Source organism: Podarcis vaucheri (genome assembly GCF_965113315.1).
Source record: "Podarcis vaucheri genome assembly, chromosome: 2".
NCBI classification, from domain to species: domain Eukaryota; kingdom Metazoa; phylum Chordata; class Lepidosauria; order Squamata; family Lacertidae; genus Podarcis; species Podarcis vaucheri.
Genome location: NC_138760.1, coordinates 120,907,484 through 120,928,946, shown reverse-complemented (window position 1 = coordinate 120,928,946; position 21,463 = coordinate 120,907,484). Strand labels below are relative to the sequence as shown.

The following is a 21,463-nucleotide window of genomic DNA, read 5'->3' as shown; positions in this document are numbered from 1 at the left end:
ACCAGAGCGGCCTGTCTGTCTATTTTCATATCCAAATATTCAATAATATCTATCAGATTTCTTACATTATCCCGTAGTTGTCTCCCTGGAAGGAAGCCTGTTTGATCTTTATGTATTTTATTAATCAAAACCTTTTTTAATCTTTCCGCCATTATATCTGCGAATAATTTATAATCATTATTTAATAATGAAATTGGCCTGTAATTCTTCACTTCCAAATTATCTACATCTTTTTTAGGAGTCAATGTAATATATGCTTCCTTCCAGGTGTTTGGAATCTTTCCTTCCCTCAGTATGTTATTCATCACCTCGCCTAGCACTGGGGATATTTGATTACCTAGTGTTTTATAATATTTGGCCGAAAGGCCATCCGGCCCCGGCGCTTTCCCCGCTTTCATCTTTTTTATTGCCTTCTTTATCTCTTCTTGACTGATTTTCTGGTCTAATATCTCTTTTTCCTCTTTTGGGATTTGCTTTAGATGGTATTTTTGCAAGTATTGGTCTATTTCTTGTTCTGTTTCGTTTCCTCTTTTATATAAATCCTTGTAGAATTTTTGAAATATCCTTTTTATTTCCTTTGGTTCTTCCACAATTCTTTCTCCTTCTCTTATTTTACTAATCGTATTTTGTTTCTTCCTTTCTCTTATTTGCCAGGCCAAATACTTCCCTATCTTATTTGCGGATTCAAAGTTCTTTTGGTTCAATGATTTAATTTTCCACTCTATCTCTTGGTTTATTATTGTGGAGAATTTGGCTTGTAAAATTTTTAAATTCTGTTTTATGGTCTCGTCGCTAGGGTTAATAGTTAATTTTCTTTCATTTTCCATAATCTGTAGTAAAGTCTCTTCTTTCTTTGTCTCTTTTTCTTTTCTTAATTGACTGTTTTTCTGAATCAAGAATCCCCTCATAACTGCCTTTCCTGCATCCCACACAGTATCTATAGGGGTTTCTCCATTTAAATTCCACTTAAAATATTCTTCAATTGTTTCTATAGCCTTATTTACGATCTTCTGATCATTAAATAAGTCTTAACAGGATTCTTGCTCACTCCCAAACAGGTGAGGAAGATGATGGCCAGAATTCTATGGAGCCATCTTTGAATTCATTGGGAAGAACAAAGAAACAGTTTAAATGCCTGGAATGTGGGATGTGCTTTAGTCACAGTGGAAGACTGAGGACACATCAACGAATTCACATAGAGGAGAAACCATTTAAATGTACTGACTATCAAAAGAGCTTCATGGAAAATGGAACTCTTAGAAAACACCAACGAACTCACACGGGGGAGAAACCATTTAAGTGTATTGAATGTGGAAAGTGCTTCAGTAGAAGTGAACACTTTAGAATACACCAACGAACTCACACGGGGGAGAAACCATTTAAATGTATTGAATGTGGAAAGAGCTTCAGTAGAAATGAACACTTTAGAATACACCAACGAATTCACACGGGGGAGAAACCATTTAAATGTATTGAATGTGGAAAGAGCTTCAGTGAAAGAGGTGTCCTTAAAAGACACCAACGAATTCACACGGGGGAGAAACCATTTAAATGTATTGAATGTGGAAAGAGCTTCAGTGAAAGTGGGAAACTTAGAATACACCAACAAACCCACACGGGGGAGAAACCATTTAAATGTATAGAATGTGGAAAGAGCTTCAGTCAAAGAGGAGACCTTAAAAGACATCAACAAACTCACACGGGGGAGAAACCATTTGAATGTATTGAATGTGGAAAGAGTTTCAGTCGAAGTGGAGATCTTAGAAGACATCAACAATCTCACACAGGGGAGAAACCATTTGAATGTATGGAATGTGGAAAGAGCTTCAGTGGAAGGGGAGACCTTAGAAAACATCAACGAACACACACGGGGGAGAAACCATTTAAATGTATTGAATGTGGAAAGAGCTTCTGTGCAAGGGGAGACCTTAGAAAACATCAACGAACACACACAGGGGAGAAACCGTTTAAATGTATTGAATGTGGAAAGTGCTTCAGTCGATATGGAACACTTCAAATACATCAACGAACTCACACAGGGGAAAAACCATTTAAATGTATTGAATGTGGAAAGAGCTTCAGTGGAAGTGGAGCTCTTAGAATACACCAACGAACTCACACAGGGGAGAAACCATTTGAATGTATGGAATGTGGAAAGAGCTTCAGTGGAAGGGAAGACCTTAGAAAACATCAACGAACACACACGGGGGAGAAACCATTTAAATGTATTGAATGTGGAAAGAGCTTCTGTGGAAGGGGAGACCTTAGAAAACATCAACGAACACACACAGGGGAGAAACCATTTAAATGTATTGAATGTGGAAAGTGCTTCAGTTTTAGTGGACACCTTAGAATACACCAACGAACTCATACAGGGGAGAAACCATTTGAATGTATCGAATGTGGAAAGAGCTTCATTCAACATGAACACCTTAGAATACATCAACGAACTCACACAGGGGAGAAACCATTTGAATGTATTGAATGTGGAAAGTGCTTCAGTCAAAATGGAACACTTAGAATACACCAACGAACTCACACAGGGGAGAAACCATTTGAATGTATTGAGTGTGGAAAGTGCTTCATTCAACGTGAACACCTTAGAATACATCAACGAACTCACACAGGGGAGAAACCGTTTAAATGTATTGAATGTGGAAAGAGCTTCAGTTTTAGTGGACACCTTAGAATACACCAACGAACTCATACAGGGGAAAAACCATTTAAATGTATTGAATGTGGAAAGAGATTCAGTAGAAGTGGACACCTTAGAATACATCAACAAACTCACACAGGGGAAAAACCATTTAAATGTATTGAATGTGGAAAGAGTTTCAGTGGAAGTGGAGATCTTAGAAGGCATCAACAATCTCACACAGGGGAGAAACCATTTGAATGTATGGAATGTGGAAAGAGCTTCAGTCGAAATGGAACACTTAGAAGACACCAACGAACTCACACAGGTGAGAAACCATTTGAATGTATTGAATGTGGAAAATGCTTCAGTCGAAATGGAACACTTCGAATACACCAACGAACTCACACGGGGGAAGAAACCATTTAAATGTATTGAATGTGGAAAGAGCTTCAGTCCATATAGACACCTTATAAAACACCAGCTAACACACGGGGGAAAAACCATTTTAATGTATGTCATGTGGAAGGAGCTTCAGCAAAAGTAGAGCACTTAGAATACACCATTTAACTCATACAGGGGAGAAACCATTGGAACGTATTCAGTGTGGGAAGAGCTTCAACTGGGAGGATAAACTTACATTACACTGGCAAACTCCGAAAGGGAGAAGCTTAAGTCAATATGGAACCTTCGAAAACACCCGCTAACTCACATGGGGAAAGCCAGATTTATGAAACGTGGAAAAAGCTTCAGAGGGAGTGGAGGCCTTAATATTCATAAGATAATTCATACAGGTCGGAAACCATATAAATGTATGAAAAATTGGCAGTGTTTTCAATAATAATAATATTTTTTATTTGTACCACGCCTATCTGGCTGGATTTCCCCAGCCACTCTGGGTGGCTTCCAACAAAATATTGAAATACAATAGTCCTCCAGATATTAAAAGCTTCCCTAAACAGGGCAGCCTTCAGATGTCTTTTATAGTCTAGTGGCTGTTTTTTTCTGTTGACATCTTTTGGGAAGGTATTCCACAGGGAGGGCACCACTACTGAGAAGGCCCTCTGCTTGGTTCCCTGTAACTTGGCTTCTCACAGTGGGGGAACCACCAGAAGGCTCTTGCTGCTGACCTCCATGTCCCGGCAGAATGATGGGGGTGGAGACTCTACTTCAGGTATACTGGATCGAGGCCGTTTAGCGCTTTAAAGGTCAGCACCAACGCTTTGATTTGTGCTCAGAAATGCAATGGGAGTCTATGTTGGTCTTTCAATACCAGTGTTATGTGGTCCCGGCGGCCACTCCCAGTCACCAGTCTAGCTGCCGCATTCTGGATTAATTGCAGTTTCCGGATCACCTTCAAAGGTAGCCCCACGTAGAGCGCATTGCAGTAGTCCAAGCGGAAGATAACTGGAGCATGCACTACTCTGGCAAGACAGTCTGTGGACAGATAGGGTCTCAGCTTGCGTACCAGATGGAGCTGGTAAACAGAATTGACCTGCGCTTCCATTGACAGCTGCAAGTCCCAAATGACTCCCAGTCTGCGCACCTGGTCCTTTAGGGGCACAGTTACCCCATTCAGGACCAGGGAGTCCTCCACACCTGCCTGCCCCCTGTCTCACAAAAATAGGACATCTGCCTTGTCAGGATTCTACTTTAAGATGTTAGCCGCCATCCATCCTCCAACCACCTCCAGGAACTCACACAGGACCTTCACCATCTTCACTGGTTCTGATTTGAAAGAGAGGTAGAGCTGGGTATCCGCATACTGATGAACACCCAGCGCAAACCCCCTGATCTCTCCCCGCGGCTTCATGTAGATGTTGAAAAGGATGGGGAGAGGACGGAACCCTGAGGCACCCCACAAGTGAGAGCTCAGGGGTCTGAACACTCATCCCCCCAACATCACTTTCTGAACACGGCCCAGGAGGAAGGAGTGGAACCACTGTATAACAGTTCCTCCAGCTCCCAGCCCCGCCGGAAATCATCGTGTCCAGGTCAGTTTCAGTCCCGTGATGAGGCCTGAATCCCAACTGGAAGGGATCCAAATGGTCCACATCTTCCAGGTGTCCCTGGAGTTGTTCAGCAACCACCCAGTCAATCACTTTGCCAAAGAATGGAAGATTTGAGACTGGGCGATAGTTGGCTGTATTGGCTGGGTCTAAATATTTTTTTTTTTTAAGAAGCACTTTAATACAGTGGTGCCTCGGGTTACATATGCTTCAAGTTACAGACTCCGCTAACTCAGAAATAGTACCTTGGGTTAAGAACTTTGCTTCAGGATGAGAACAGAAATCATACAGTGGCAGCAGGAGGCCCGATTAGCTAAAGTGGTGCTTCACGTTAAGAACAGATCTCCAGAACGAATTACGTTCTTAACCAGAGGTACCACTGTAACTGCCTCTTTCAGTGTGTCTGGGAAGGCTCCCTCACAGAGAGAAGCATTCACCACCCCACGGAGCCCATCGCCCAGCTCTTCCCGGCTAGATTTTATGAGTCAGGATGGGCAAGGATCAAGGAGACAGGTGGTTGGTTTCACTCATCCAAACACCGTGTCCACATCCTCAGAGGTAACAGATTGGAATTGATCCCACGCAACTTGACTAGACAGAACTCTAGCACTCACCAGCCCCCGCCCTGCTCCCACGGAGGAGTCTACCTCTCCGAATCTGAGCGACTTTATTTGCAAAAAACGTGGCAAAATCATTGCAGGAGATCATGTGCCCGTACCAAGCCCCATTGGATCAGATGGTTCCATTAAATTGCAAACCACCTGAAAGAGTCCCCTGCTGCTGTTTTCTGCAGATGCAGTAGAGGGGGTGAAGAAAGTTTTCTTCACCTTCGCTATTGCCATTTGGTAGGCTCAACGTTGAGCTCTAACCCGTGTCCGGTCAGATTCAGAATGAGGTTTCTGCCACTGGCGCTCTAGCCGTCTCGTTGCCCTCAGATCCATGGAAAACCATGGGGCCGTCCGGGCTTCATGCAATCGGAGTGGGCTCTTCAGAGCCAGTCAGTCAATGGCCCTGGTTAACTCCACATTCCAACGGGCCACCAGGGAATCAGCTGAAAGGCCATCAACATGGGATAAAACATCCTCTACCACTCTCTGGAAACCATTTGGATCCATTATGTGGCTGGGGGACTATCCAAATCGGTCCCACGTTCCTGCAAAGGGGAAGGGTTGTGGAGAAGTCCAGTTGCACCAGGAAGTGATCTGACCATGGCACTTCTTTAGTTTCGCTTTTACTTAGTGTCAGATCACCAACATCCATAGAGGTGAACACCAAGTCTAAGGCATGTCCGTGACACTGAGTTGGGCCAAACTTATTTAGGGGCAGCCCATGGAGGCCATGCTTTCCACAAAGTCCCAATCAGCCCCTTGTAAGGTTGTGTCGGCGTGAATGTTAAAATCCCCCAGCATAACCAAACTAGATGTCTCCAGGAGAACATCTGCCACAACCTGAAGCAGTTCGGGCAGGGAATCCTTGGTGCAGCGGGGAGATCGGTACACCAAAAGGAATACTGTACTGCCCCTATTGTCCAACTTCAAGAATATGCGCTCAGAGAACTGGGTCTTCCCAATAGGACGCCTGGTGCAAATTAATGACTTCCTACAAATCACTGCAAACCACCCACCCCCTTGCCCACATGACTTGGGTTGCTGTGCGTAAGAGAAACCTGGTGGACAAGCAGTGGCAAGGACAGGTCCACCTGCTTCATCCCACCAAGTCTCTGTTACACATGCCAGGTCAAGTTCTCCATCCACAATCAAGTCATGGATGGCAGTGGTCTTATGAATCATTGACCTGGCATTGCATAGCAGCACCTTCGGGTCATGTGGGTCTCCCTTGCTGATTCCAGTGTCCATCCAAATGACACCAGACCCAGAGGCAGGGATAGTCCTCAAACTAAAATGAGGGGCCATACTATTTGATGACCCTCTTTTTTTCTTTTTTAATTTATACTTCGACATCACACAAACAAGCATTGAATAAAATGAACAAACAATAGAAAACAGAAGAAAATGCAAAAACTAAATTACAAGGATCTAAACATAATATGCAATCAAAAATACAAAACACTATATTCTCTCCAAAAAAGGAAAAAGAACGGGGGAAAAACACCAAAAAAGAAGAAGAAAGGGGGGGAATGACTTCTTACTAACTCCATGTGGCTCTTTATTCTTCATATCACTGGTTGTCTGTAATGATTAATTTTTTGGAGAATTATTCTAATTACCTGTGAGATTTTTATTCTAAACTAAGCCAAGTATGAATCTGGAAATCGGTTCTCTTCGTATAATTTATAAAGACTTCCCACTCTCTCCTTATTTTCTCATTAGAATAACTTCTTATTAAACCTATAAGTCTGGCCAATTCAAGATATCCTGACAATTTAAGAACTCTTCTTTCGTTGGTGTTATGTTACTTTTCCAATTTTTAGCCATTACTATTCTGGCTGCCGTTACTGCATACAAAAATATTCTTTTGGTTTCTTTTGGGATGTCTGTTGTTAATAGGCCCAAAAAAACATTTCTGGTTTTTTGGGAAAAGTATGTCTTAACCTTTTATTTAATTCTTCATTAATGGTATCTCAAAATTATTTAATTTTAGGGCACGTCCACCACATATGGAAGAAATTCTCTTCTTTAAGTTTGCACCTCCAACACTTTCCACTGGTGTTTTGGTACATTTTAGCCAATTTCGAGGGTTTAAGATACCATCTGTACATCATTTTTAAAAAAAATTATTTTATTGTATAACATGCTGTAAATCTTATGTGGTGTGGTGTGGTGTGGTGTGGTGTGGTGTGGTGTGGTGTGGTGTGGTGTAGTGTAGTGGTTAAAAGCGGTAGTCTCGTAATCTGGGGAACCGGGTTTGCGTCTCCGCTCCTCCACATGCAGCTGCTGGGTGACCTTGGGCTAGTCACACTTCTTTGAAGTCTCTCAGCCTCACTCACCTCACAGAGTGTTTGTTGTGGGGGAGGAAGGGAAAGGAGATTGTTAGCCGCTTTGAGACTACTGAAGGGGAGTGAAAGGCGGGATATCAAATCCAAACTCCTCCTCTTCTTCTTTTCTATAAGTTTTCCCATTTTTCTAAATCAATTGAATGACCGATATCTTGTGCCCATTTGACCATGACATCTTTAAACTCTTTGTCTCTTAAGTGCCAGTTTAATAATAGTTTATACATTTGGATAAATTTTTATCATCATTTATAATCAATTTTTGGTCTATTTCAGATAATTTTGTATCAAATCCAATTACATTCATGTCTTCCTCAAAAATTGCATTTAATTGATGATATTGAAACCAGCCTATTTCTGTATGCCTTATTTTTTCATTTGTAATCTATTATTTACTTCCTCTAAAAGATCTTTATACGTCAACCAATTTGAATCCATATTTTTTCTTTTTACTGCCTCTGCCTCCATTGGTGACAACCACCATCGGGTTTTTGGTTCTAATATTTTTTTGTTCCTTTCCCAAACTTCATATAAGGCTTTCCTAATAATGTGATTTAGGAATCCCTTGTGGATTTTTGCTTTATTGTAACCCGGGTAGCCGTGCCACCCCACTATATTATCCCAGCCCTCAATATCCAATAATTTAGTATTCTTCAAGATCATCCATTCCTTGAGCTAGACCAGGCAGGCAACTTCTCTTTTTTTTTAAAAAAAAATAATTTTTATTAACAGGCCAATGACATCACATTATCCAAATCACATTAGTTTCAAATCATACAGCCAAATTTTAAATTTTGTTGGGGGTACCCATACATCAAGCTCCGCACGAGTCCAAAACTCTGAACGAGTCCAAACATCACTTTTATTACTGCTTTAATTACACAGTTCTATCCAGTTCAATCCAGATAGTCCTTTAATTACTTTCTTTCTCTTCTTGTTGTTATCGTATATTCCTTTCTTTGTGATCTCTGATAATTTTCACAAGCAGATTGAAAACAGGCATCCTCTGTGTGGGTTTTGTACTGTCCAAAGATCATATCACTCAGGGACAGCCTCTGTTCAGCGCTTCCATAAAAAAATTAATCTTCGGTCTGTCCTTTACTTTTCTCAGGCTTGCCAAATAAATCAAATGAGTCAGGAGGCTCTGTCAGGTCAAGTTTGCGTTCCAACATTCCTTCTCTTTCGAATAATCCTGATTCTCCTCCCCCTGTCCTTCTTTCTCTGGCAAGCCTGTCTTGGCGAGACGCCATTTTTTAACTGCGTCATTAAAATTTTCCTCTTTCTCACTGTTCACCAATCCTCTCTCCTGTTATAATCCATCCCACACAGTTATTGAATTCCTGCTTGTGATTAATAAAAATGCAACTATCTTATTTCTATCTGGGGTGAAGGGTTATTAATATCTCAGCGTGCAAAGAAAAAAAAAGTTTTTTCCTCCACCACCCCCCTTCATTCCAAACATACAGTCGCCTAGTGGTGATTCATCAGAAGATTTACTTATCCAACTGTCACTCCCGGTCACAGAGATCCATTAATCAGCACTCTTATCTCTCGAACATTACTTGATATATGTGCTTCAGCTTCATTCCAATCGTATGTTTCCAATTATAATTCCGAGCTGAAGCTAACCAGCACGCGCTAATTGGAATCGGCGTCAGGAAGATCTGACTTCATCGAGGGCTCGTGCCAAGTGTTCGGCAGCCCCATCTCTCGGATCAGGGGGTGCATTGTGAACACCGCTGGCAAGGCAGTGCCCCCCGTCTCCTGGGGGGGTAGGAAGACTGCATACCTCCCATAGCAGCCCCTTATTTACCTTGTATGGGTCAGAGAGATGTTATTGTCAGCCATCTTCCAACGCGCCACCTGGTGGCCCCCAGGCAGGCAACTTCATAGTAGATCCTAAAATCTGGCATTCCAAACCCTCCTTTGTTTTTGGTTACTGTTAATAGTTTAATTCTGTGTTGTTGTTTTTTGCCCTTCCAAATGTATTTCGCCAAATACCTGTGCCATTCCTTAAAACATTTTAAGCCATTAAGAACCTGAATTGATTGAAAAAGGAACTGCATTTTTGGTAAAACTACCATCTTGATTGTAGAAATTCTTCCCCACAACGTGAGTTTTAATTTACTCCAGATTTCTAAGTCTTTCCTAATTTTGCTCCATACCTTAATATAATTGTCTTTCTATAAATTAATGTTTTTCATGGTTATCCAAATTCCTAAATACTTTGCTCTGTAATTTTAAGTCTATTTCTAACTTTACTTTTTCTTGTATATCTAATTATTTTACCAGGAGTTTTGTTTTTTCTTTATTAATTTTGAATCGTGATAATTGTCCAAACGCCTTTCTTTTTCCTTTCCTTTCCTTTTATTATAATCATTTTTATTGATTTTCTTTCTTACAACAAATATTCATCACCATCACTAAATATTCCTATATCTCATCATAGTCTTTCAATTTTAACTTTCCTTCTTGTTCTATTAGTAATTCTCTGTATGTTGGCCGTATTCCTTCCATTGTTGATGTGTTAAGTGATAGTGCTTCAATGGGTGATAGCCACCATGGAGTTTGGGGTTCCAATAATTTTTTGTATTTTCCTCATACCTTTATTAAAAACTTATTATTGTATTGTGGAGTCCTTTGTGTACTTTTGTTTTCCCATACCACAAATATGCATGCCAACCAAATCTGTTGTCATGTCCTTCCAGTTCTATTGCCTCTTCTTTCTCCAATTTAATCCAATCTTGAATCCGAGTAAGACAAGCTGATTCATAGTAAATTTTGAGATCTGGAAGGGAAAAGCCTCCCCTTTAAGTCTGAGTTTTGTATTTTATTCTTGGCCTTGTTTTTTCCAACATTACAACAACAACAACAACAACAATAATAATAATAAATAGTAATAATAACAACAATAATTTATTATTTGTACCCCGCCCATCTGCCTGGGTTTCCCAGAGCAGCCTTTTTCAACCTGTGGGTCCCCAGATGTTGCTGAACTACAACTCCCATCACCCCTAGCTAGCAAGGCCAGAGCTCAGGGATGATGGGAGTTGTAGTCCAACAACATCTGGGGACCCACAGGTTGAGAACTGCTGCTCTAGAGCGTTTTCTGTTGGAATTATTAGATTGTCTGCGAAGGCTCTGACCTTATAGGCCCTTTGTCCAACTTTAATTCCTTGTATTCTAGGGTCTTCTCTTATTGCTTTAAAATATACTTCCAGAAGTGTGATAAAGAGGAGAGGAGAAAGAGGGCAACCCTGTCTTGTTCCCTTAGAGATGTTAAAAGGTTCTGATGTTTCACCATTGATAATTAGTCTGACCTTTTGGGAATTATAAATCGCTTTTATGCCACTACATATTTTCCCACCCAAACTCGTCATTTCCAAAGTTTTTTGCATGAATGCCCCTGAAACATCAAATGCTTTCTCCGCATCCACCAAGAGCAGGGCTGCCTTTTTATCTGGTCTCATTCTAGGTATTTTATTGTATCTACTAAGAATCATAAAGGTAAAGGGACCCCTGACCATTAGGTCCAGTCGCAGACAACTCTAGGGTTGCGGTGCTCATCTCGCTTTACTGGCCGAGGGAGCCGGCTTACAGTTTCCAGGTCATGTGGCCAGCATGACTAAGCCGCATCTGGCGATTTGGAGCAGTGCACGGAAACACCGTTCACCTTCCCGCTGGAGTGTTATGTAATAAAAAAATTTAAGGCCTTTTATATATAATAGGTAAAGGTAAAGGTGCCCCTGCCCGTACAGGCCAGTCTTGACAGACTCTAGGGTTGTGCGCTCATCTCACTCTAGAGGCCGGGAGCCAGCGCTGTCCGCAGACACTTCCGGGTCACGTGGCCATCGTGACGAAGCTGCTGTGGCGAACTGGCACCAGAGCAGCACACGGAAACGCCATTTACCTTCCCACTAGAAAGCGGTACCTATTTATCTACTTGTACTTAAGGGTGCTTTCAAATTGCTAGGTGGGCAGGAGCTGGGACCAAACGACGGGAGCTCAGCCCGCCGCGGGGATTCGAACTGCCAACCATGCGATTGGCAAGTCCTAGGCGCTGAGGTTTTACCCACAGCGCCACCCGTGTCCCTTTTATATATAATAGATGTTCATAACTGTACCAACCAAACACGTACATAGATACGTGGACCATGTCTCTGGAGCAGCACAGGAAGACCGTCCTGAAACCATTTTGACTCCCAAACTGACGAAATGTATTCTCTGCAAGGAGGGAGGGGTGAGGGAACCTTCCCATTGTCTCAGGAATTGGGTAATCACCGTCTCAAAGGAATGGCCAGACTACCAGGAAAGGCAATCAGATAAGGCATTATCACATAACCTGGCAGACAGGAAAAACAACAACATTCAAAGTTCTGTTGTAGACCAGCTTTTCTGTGGTGTAAGTATGATGTTGGTGGGGGGTGGTCTTGGGTTACACCCCTTCTGTGATGTATATATGATGTATGGAGGGGTGGTCTTGAGCTCCAGGGCAGGGAATTTAAAAGGGCTATATAATGGCAGGCACACCTTTGTCCGGGGTCCTCCTCCTTTCTCCTGACTGTGAGGGGAGCAACCTGTTGCAACAGTTCAATAAAGATCAGGCTTACTAGCTGCTTTGCTTCTCAATAGTCTCTGGTTGGCCTCTGTTATTTTCTCCCACTGATGGAGAACCAGCAAAGGACTCTATAAGGGCTCTTGTGTCCCCCATAAGGGAATAAGGGCAGATTTTGTTTACAACAGGTACCTATTTATCTACTTGCAGTTTGATGTGATTTCGAATTGCTAGGTTGGCAGGAACAGAGACAGAGCAACAGGAGCTCACCCTTCGCGGGGATTCGAACAGCCAACCTTCTGATCGGCAAGCCCTTAGTGAGGACAATATATTCTTGCAAGAGCTGGGAGCCAAAGCAGGCACAGTCCAGCTGGGGCAAAGAATGAGCTTATATTCCCTCTGCACACGTTCCCTCTCTCGTCTTCCCATTGGTTGGGTGCTACAAGGTTTTCCTTCCCCCAATTATCAAATAACAGACAAGAGGCTGAGCGTGGAGAGAAACTTCTCCTTCCTCCTCAGAGTTGCCTCCACTTCCTGCTTCACCAGCAGAGATAAATTGGGGCTTGGAAAGGAGGGAGGGGAGGAGGCGGGAAGCGAGGCTGCATTGTTCGGAGGAGGGGGCTTCTTCCTAATCAAGCCTCCTAATTAAGCGCCCTCACTCCCTGCCTCCCACGCGGGGCTCCCATTCCCGCCCCCGCTGCCCGGGATTTCGGGTGAGTGCAAAGCAAAGGGCGGGGAAGGAGGGAAAGGGGCTTTGCGAGGGGGTCCAGGATGAGAAGCCCCCGGACGGGGAGGGGGAGAAGGGAGGGAAGGGAGCTGTTTCCTTAAAGGGGGCCTTGAAGGGGGGGGAGAGAGAGAGATGTTTCCTCCTGCAGGGATCTGGCGCAAAGGGAGTTGCAGGAAGGAGGCGGGAGAGGGGAGAGGGGTGGGCATTGCTGGCCAGGATCGCCTTAATAGTATTACAGTGCTACCTCGGGTTACATACGCTTCAGGTTACAGACTCTGCTAACTCAGAAATAGTACCTCGGGTTAAGAACTTTGCTTCAGGATGAGAACAGAAATCATGCAGCAGCAGCGCGGTGGCGGGTGGTCCCATTAGCTAAAGTGGTGCTTCAGGTTAAGAACAGTTTCACGTTAAGAACGGACCTCCAGAACAAATTAAGTATTTAACCCAAGGTACCACTTTAAATTTAGTATCTATACCCCAGCAGAAGACCCCCTCGGAGGAGGACCTTATCTTTAGGCAACAGGCGAGAGCCTTGCTCTTCTCCCAGGGGTTTGGCTTATTAAACAATCTATGGACTTCACAACTGAGTTGGGGGGGGGTGTTGTTTTTATTTCTTACTCTGCTATGCATCTCTGTGTTTTTCTCTTCGGTAAGGTAATTGAGAGAGCGGTTGCCGAACAGCTTGGTTGGTTTCTGGAGGAAACATCGGCTTTAGATCCATTTCAGTCCAGTTGCCGTCCTAGTTTTGGGACCGAGACGGCTCTGGTTGCCCTAACAGACGATCTCCGTAGACAACTGGATCGAGGCGGGTCAGGACTGGTGATCCTTCTAGATTTGTCATGGTCGATCATTATCTTTGCCTTTGACATGGTCGATCATGATCTTCTGGACCACCGCCTCGCAGACGTGGGGATACAGGGCATAGCCCGTAACTGGCTGTGGTCTTTTATCTCTGGTCGGGGACAGAGGGTGGCACTAGGGAGGGAAATGTCATCGCACCACTCCTTGGTGTGTGGAGTGCCACAGGGCACAATTCTCTCCCCGATGCTTTTTAACATCTTTATGCGCCCCCTTGCCCAGATTATCCGGAGCTTTGGGCTGGGCTGTCACCAATATGCTGATGACACTCAGCTCTATCTGCTGATGGATGGCCACACCGACTCGGCCACACCGACACACTGACCAGATGCTTGGCAGCTGGATGGTTTCGTGGGAGCCGATTGAAACTAAATTCTTTGAAGACAGAGGTCCTATGGCTGGGGCGGGATGGCATGGGGATGAGAGACCAACTCCCTTCTCTTGTGGGGGCCCAATTAGTGCCATTGCCTTCCGTTAAGAGTTTGGGTATAATCCTTGACGCCTCCCTTTTCAGGGAGGCGCAAATTACAGCAACAGCCAAGGTGACATTTTTCCACCTTCGCCGCATCAAGCAGTTGGTCCCTTACCTTTCCCGCCCCGACCTGGCCACAGTGATCCATGCAACAGTCATCTCCAGGCTTGACTACTGTAATTCGCTCTACGCAGGGCTGCCCTTGAAACTGTCCCAGAAACTCCAGCAGGTGCAGAATGCTGCAGCGAGGCTCCTCATGGGGTCTCTTGCCATGGGAACATATTCATCCAGTGCTTTTCAAGCTGCACTGGCTCCCGGTGGAGTACAGGGTCAGATTTAAGGTGCTGCTTTTGACCTTTAAAGCCCTTCACGGCCTAGGACCCTCATACCTATGGGACCGCCTCTCCCAGTATGCCCCATGGAGAGCCTCAAGGTCCATAAATAGCAACACCCTAGTGGTCCCGGGCCCTAAGGAAGTTAGATTGGCTTCAACCAGAGCCAGGGTCTTTTCAACTCTGGCTCCGGCCTGGTGGAACGCTCTGCCTCATGAGACCAGGGCCCTGCAGGATCTGATATATTTCCGCAGGGCCTGTAAGACAGAGTTGTTCCGCCTGGCCTTTGGCTTGGTGCCAGTTTGATTCCCTCCCTCTCTTTTTTCTTTCCTTCTCCTCCTGCGAGGAGGCTACATTTTAATATTTTAATGTTTCAATATTTTAATGTTGTATTTTAATTTTGTTTTTAAGTTGTAATCATTCAACTTGTTTTTATTATTGCTTGTAAGCCGCTCTGAGCCCGGACTTGGCTGGGGAGGGCGGGGTATAAAAAATTATTATTATTATTATTATTATTATTATTATTATTATTATTGGAAGCTGCCCTGTGATCTTTGGAGGAAGGGCAGTATAGAAATTTAAAGAACAGCAGTAAAAATAGGAAGCCCTCTTGCGGTCAAGGGGGGGGTTGGGACAAAGTCTCTGACCAGCATGCATAGCAAGATGCGCTTAGGAGGGAATAATAATAATAATAATAATAATAATATAAATAAATAAAAACTGTGTTGCCTCAGCCACTCTGGGCGGCTTCCAACAAAAACACCAAAAATTTTAAAACATCGAAAACTTCCCTATATAGGGCTGCCATCATAAGACTACTGTTTTGTAGAAATGGCCCTCAAATATAAAGAAATGCCCTCTTTAAGGAATCCCGTGGCGTAAACGTGTATGTTGTCCTCTAGGTCCAAACACATAGTATTAGCAAGCAGTGCTCCAAAGTGCTTCTCTTGTGAACTTGCCATCTAAGTTGTTTACTCCTGACCAAAGCTCCTGTTTCCCAAAAGGACTGGAGGGGGGCTCCTCACCACTTTTAACCCCCCCCCACTCCCACCGCATGGAAGGCAGAGGACGTGTTCATTCACAATCCCAGTAAACAATGTGTGTATCTGAAGTGAACTGCATCTCCTTCCCCTCTCACTGGGCTGCAGAGGAGGAAACGGATGGGTTTGAAGGCTCTTCCTGCCTCTCTCCCCTGAAGCAACAGGAGCAAAGGGTGTTTGCAGGGCAGGAGGGCAGAGGAGGGGGCAGCGAGGGCGGAGGGAGCAGTGGGCGGATCCCCCGCCTCTCCCAGGGGGTCCAGATGCAAGCAAGGGGCTTCCTTCTTCTCCATGCAAGGGCCACCCATGTATTCAGAGCAGTCCTTTGCAGATGAACTCTTAAGTTCTATGGGGTCTACTCTCAGGCCACAAATGTGCATACCATGCCAGCCTTAGGAAGGGAGGTGGGACAGGCAGGTGAAAGGAATTGCCAAAGGTGTTTGAAAATGGGTGGGGGCTCTTGGGAAGGGGGTGCCCAGTTGGGGCTTCTCCAGGGGCAGCAGAATGTCTTGGGCAGGAGAATCCCTGCAGGGGCTCTCAGACTCCCTTGGCTTCTTCTTCCCTCCCTCCCAGGAAGCCTCAACTTGCTCTGGCTTCTGCGCTCCTCAGGAAGCTGAAGCTGCAAACCTAGCTGAGACTGAACCTGCAACCCTGGCCAGGATGGAAGGAGGAAGATGGACGGGTGACCTGGTCAGGCTGTCTCCCGCATCTCTCCCCACAACCTCTGAGCATTCCCTCCCAGGACCCTTGGAGAAATCTGGTGAGTTCCAGGGGAGAGGAGATGGGGAGAGGGATAGATGGATGGTGGAGGGAGAAAGAGGAAAAGATGGGGAGGAGACGAATGGAAGGAAGTTCCTGACAGGAAGAAGGAAGGGGTGAGGCCTTCTCCAAAGCAGCTCTTTGTTTCTTGAATCCCTTTCATAAAGTACAGTGGTACCTCGGGTTACATACGCTTCAGGTTACAGACTCCGCTAACCCAGAAATAGTACCTCTGGTTAAGAACTTTGCTTCAGGATGAGAACAAAAAACGTGCAGTAGTAGCAGGAGGCCGCATTAGCTAAAGTGGTGCTTCAGGTTAAGAACAGTATCATGTTAAGAACAGACCTCCGGAACGAATTAAGTACTTAACCTGAGGTACCACTGTAGTGGGGGGCAGATTTTCTTCCTCCAGGGTTTTAAATCTTAGGAGTTACAGTGGTACCTTGGTTCTCAAACATAATAGGTTCCGGAAGTCTTCCAAAACCAAAGCGTTTCAAAACCAAGGCATGCTTTCCCATAGAAAGTAATGCAAAATGCCAAGTGGCCAAAATATTGGGAGATCTTGGAGCAAGAAGGAGATAAATTGAAATTGCAGAGTTTTGAGAAATTAAAAGATAGAGTGCGAGATTGGCTTCATTATTATCAAATAAGAGAGGTATATAATTTGGACCCAAAAATTGGCTTCCAGGTGGAAAAATCAAAGTTGGAAACAGAATTGCTAGATCCCAATACAAAGATACTTTCAAGAATGTATAACTTCCTGTTAAAATGGAACACTCAGGATGAAACGGTTAAATCTGCCATGATTAAATGGGCACAGGATGTTGGACATAACATTATGTTTGCTGACTGGGAACAGTTGTGGACCACAGGTATGAAATTTACGGCATGTAATGCCTTAAGAGAGAATATTATGAAAATGATATACAGGTGGTACATAAGACCAGTCAAGCTTGCAAAAATCTATCACTTGCCCGATAATAAATGCTGGAAATGTAAAGAAACTGAAGGTACATTCTTTCACCTTTTGTGGACGTGCCCAAAGATTAAGGCTTTCTGGGAGATGATCTATAATGAAATGAAAAAGGTATTTAAATATACCTTTCTGAAGAAACCAGAGGCCTTTCTCCTGGGCATAGTCGGCCAATTGGTACCAAAGAAGGATAGAACCTTTTTATGTATGCAACAACAGCAGCAAGAATACTGATTGCAAAGTAGTGGAAGACACAGGATTTACCCACACTGGAAGAATGGCAGATGAAAGTGATGGACTACATGGAATTGGCAGAAATGACTGGCAGAATCCGTGACCAGGGAGAAGAGTTGGTGGAAGAAGACTGGAATAAATTTAGAGACTACTTGCAGAAATACTGTTAAATTAAGGAACGTTAAAATGATGTCGGATGGAAAATAAGTGGTATTGGTAAAAAGATTATCAAGAATATGTAAATATGGATTGATAATGGTTATAAACATATGGTTATAATAGGTTAAGATATTGAGTAAAGATAAATGACAGAGGGTAAGGATTTGCTGAATTAAATATATGAACTGGAATACAAAAAGGGAGGCGTGAGTAGGTCAGGAAGCTAGTAAATGAAGTATAAGATATGAAATTATTGATTTTTTTTCTTTTCTTTTTTTCTTTTTGTTAACTGTTTTCTATTTTGTATTTTTCATGTGTTCTGTTTTTGTATTTTTGTAGTTTTTTTCTTTTTTTAAGGTTATTCTTTGTTCTTATTTGTTAAGTCTAAACTTTGAAACTTTTTAATGTTTGTAAAATCTCAATAAATATTTTTTTTTAAAAAAAAAAGAAAGTAAGGCAAAATGGAGTACCGTGTTTTCCGTCCCACAGGACGCACCTAGTTTTTTGGCGGGGAAATAAAGGAAATTCCCCCCCTTTATTTCCCCCCCCCAAAAGCAGGTCGGGGAAACCGAACCAGGTCCAGGAACAGCGGGATGGCGGCGCTGTGCCTCCCTGCTGTCCCCCGAGCTTGTGGGGCTGGCCGATGTCTGTCCGGTGAGAGGGGTGCTCTGCTTTAGGGGGTCCCTCGCGCTGGGCGGCAGGCTGCTATCCGCAGACTTGACATCCCTGCGGACCTCCCGTAGGGCTGCCTAGGCTGCGGATGTCTTCCTGAAGCCTGGAGAGCGAGAGGGGTCCGTGCGCACCGACCCCTCTCGCTCTCCAAGCTTCAGCGAAAGCATGCATTTGCCCCATAGGATGCACCCAGATTTCCCCTTCATTTTTGGAGGGGAAAAAGTGCGTCCTATAGGGCGAAAAATACGGTAATCCGTTCCAGACTTTTAAAAACAACCCCTAAAACAGCAATTTAACATGAATTTTACTATCTAACAAGACCATTGATCCATAAAATGAAAGCAGTAATCAATGTTCTGTACCATAAAATAAAGAAGACAGTATTGTTGATGATAAAAATTACTGTATTTTTCGCTCTATAACACGCACCCGACCATAACACGCACATAGTTTTTAGAGGAGGAAAACAAGAAAAAAAAATATTCTAAACAAAACAATGGATGTTTGATTTTTGTGGTTCATGCTGTGGGCACAGACATGTGATCTGACGGTGAGTTTGGGGTAGGCCAATGCAAAAATCCTGAGGATCCATGTGGATCCATGCTTTGTAAGCATGTTTTTGCACCTCTGCAGGGGCTCTTCTCCCGCTTTGCTGTTTCAAAGCAAGCCACGGAGGAGGGAAGGAAGGGGAACCATGGATCCTCTGCTCACGACTGCAGCAGATACCCCGCCATCCATAGGCATTCGCTCCTTAACACGCACAGACATTTCCCCTTACTTTCTAGGAGGAAAAAAGTGAGTGTTATGGTGCAAAAAATACGGTAAAATTAAAAAAGAAGCCACAATCAAAAATGAAAAAGCCACACAAACAAAAACCCCTAAAATAGGAAAAAACTAAAGCACCAAATGTCACCTCAGAACACTGCAACCAGAAATGGCTTTAATATTGATGGGCTGGGGGCTTAAATCAGCTGTGCAAGGGAACAAATGGGATGAAAAAAGCTTTAATTACAATGGGAGGGGGGACTTAAATTAGCTGCTCAAGGATACAAGTGGGATAAAAAAAACCTTAATTACGATGGGGGGGAATTAAATTTGCTGTGCAACAATAAAAATGGAAGCTCAGGAGCATGTTCGGTTTCCGAGGAAAAGTTCAAAAACAGGAGCCCCTATTTCTGGGTTTGCAAATGATGAATCAACAGAAGCATAGTCAATCTATGGACTTCCCTTTTTTTGAAATATTTTTATTGCTTTTTACAACTGCAAGTTTATATCAAATACATTTATATAATCAATTCCTGAGATTCTCTGAATCACATGGCTTCGCTCCATCCCTTTCATGGGTCCTGATAGTACCGTATTTTTTGCGCCATAAGGCGCACCGGACCATAAGACGCACCTAGTTTTCAGAGGAGGAAAACAGGGGGGAAATATTCTGAATCAAATGTTGTACTAAACTATTTAATAAACTACTGGTATATCAGAGTGAGACTAAGAGGGACAGGAGCTGTATGTTTCTTTAGTGTGCAGGCTCAAGGAGCCAGCGGATCAGCTGAGACGCGGCGGATTTGCGTAATTTCCCCCTCTCCCTCATCCTCTGCCCTCCATTCTCCAGCAGCCTTCCTTTTTTACCTCCAGATTTTCACTGCGCTCGTGGCTCAGAGCTCGAGGTTGGTTTTTTTTTTGCTGCTGGTTGCTTAAATTTTATCCTTCCCGATCCAACCCCTCCTGTGTCCTGCCGTCCCTTTGCAGCCTCATTGCTCCGTTTAGGGAGCGGGCGAACCTTCTGCTGGCTACGCACCACTTTTAAAAGTGCCTGCTGGCTTTGAATCACCTGCCTCCCTTTACTATTTTACTCAAGGTATTTGCCCTGTGCCTGGGGTTTTTTTTCCATTTAACAGTTTGCAGCCTTTTCCTTCGATTGCTTGTTTTGAGGCAGGATAGATTTGAGCAAGTGATCAGGAATTGGATTGCAGGGGATTCGCCATTAGCTGTGTAAAAGCACTCCTCCTTGCAGCCTTCTACGTTGTTTGTACACGTGGCTACTGGTATCAGGTTCAGTTTGAGTAATAAGCAGCCACTGGCAGCAATAGAATGGAGCCTAAAAAAGGAGTAGGGGCACTGGGACCCAGACAATGCTCAAATCTATCCTGCCTCAAAACAAGCTGCAGAACTAAAAAGCCCGCTCCCGCTCTCCTGCCCCTCATCCCGTGCCTTCCCCAGCCTTTTTTTTTTTCTTCCTGGTTTTCACTGCGCTCGTTGGCAAGGTGATGTTTCTACTTTTTCATTATATACCATTTCCCAAAATGATACTGTTATCTTACATGGCCACCACATATAGCAAAAGGTACCCGCTTCTTTACATTTCCAGCAGATATTTGAACTTACTCTATATGTTTTAGATAACTTACTAGGAGTCAAATACCACCAGCACATCATTTTAATGTAGTTTTCTTTCAATGTACCACAAGCTGTGAATTTCAGATCTGTTTTCCAAAGCCTCTCCCAATCTGCCATTTGTATGTTATGTCCTAAGTCCCTTTCCCATTTCGTCATAACTGATTTGACCTGTTCATCCTTTGTATACCGTTCTAGGAGCAAGTTATACATTTTAGAGAGATCTTTTTATGTTACTTCCTAAGAGTTCTTTTTAAAATTGTGATGTCTCATAACTAAAACCTTTCTATTTGTCTATCTTAAAGATATCGTTTAGTTGATGGTACTGTAACCAGTCAGTTACAGCTTCCCTTATCTCTTCAAAATCTTTTAATTCCAGTTGGTTTTCAACTTCAGTTAACACCTCTCTGTAAGTCGGCCAATTACTTCTTATATTCAATTTTTTTCAGAGATATTGCTTCCAAGGGGGAAAGCCACCAGGATGTTTTTTACTCAAGCAAATTTTTATACTTCTCCCATACCCTACAAATTGATTTTCTTACTATATGAGTCTGAAAAGCTCTATGCACCTTGGCCTTTTCCTACCATAAATTATTTGTGTCCTTCCAGATCTAAAATACAGTATCTGTGTTTTCCAATGTAATCCATTCCCAGTTCTAGTAGATACAGGATGTTTCATAATAAAGTTTCA

At 43.5% G+C, this 21,463-nt stretch overlaps 3 protein-coding genes and 1 long non-coding RNA gene across 11 annotated transcripts in view; all 4 read left to right on the top strand.

Annotated features, from left to right (window-relative positions):
• LOC309523355 (uncharacterized protein) overlaps positions 1 to 3,614 on the top strand; it is an 81,096-nt gene extending 77,482 nt beyond the window's left edge. Inside the window, exon 3 of the mRNA XM_082207134.1 lies at positions 1,059 to 3,614. Within this exon, the coding sequence (XP_082063260.1) occupies positions 1,059 to 3,064 (2,006 nt within the window). The 3' untranslated portion in view covers positions 3,065 to 3,614. The remainder of the gene's footprint in view (positions 1 to 1,058) is intronic.
• The window catches only part of NOTCH4 (notch receptor 4), a 151,716-nt gene that overhangs the window by 47,248 nt on the left and 83,005 nt on the right, over positions 1 to 21,463 (top strand). For 3 of the 8 annotated variants that reach the window (XM_082206992.1, XM_082206996.1, XM_082206994.1), the window contains one exon: positions 16,152 to 16,338. The exons of 1 other annotated variant lie outside the window; for it this stretch is intronic. In XM_082206992.1, the coding sequence (XP_082063118.1) occupies positions 16,239 to 16,338 (100 nt within the window). In that variant the 5' untranslated portion in view covers positions 16,152 to 16,238. Of the gene's footprint in view, positions 1 to 12,476; positions 12,866 to 13,533; positions 16,339 to 21,463 lie in introns of those variants that run through there. 4 more of the 8 variants (XM_082206995.1, XM_082206993.1, XM_082206999.1 and 1 more) reach the window with 4 other exon arrangements.
• The window catches only part of LOC309523411 (uncharacterized protein), a 72,985-nt gene that overhangs the window by 48,721 nt on the left and 2,801 nt on the right, over positions 1 to 21,463 (top strand). The window lies entirely within an intron of this gene.
• Positions 7,472 to 10,225, top strand: LOC309526286. Its single transcript, XR_014216703.1, has 2 exons — positions 7,472 to 8,285; positions 9,479 to 10,225. It is a non-coding gene; the product is annotated as an uncharacterized lncRNA (long non-coding RNA).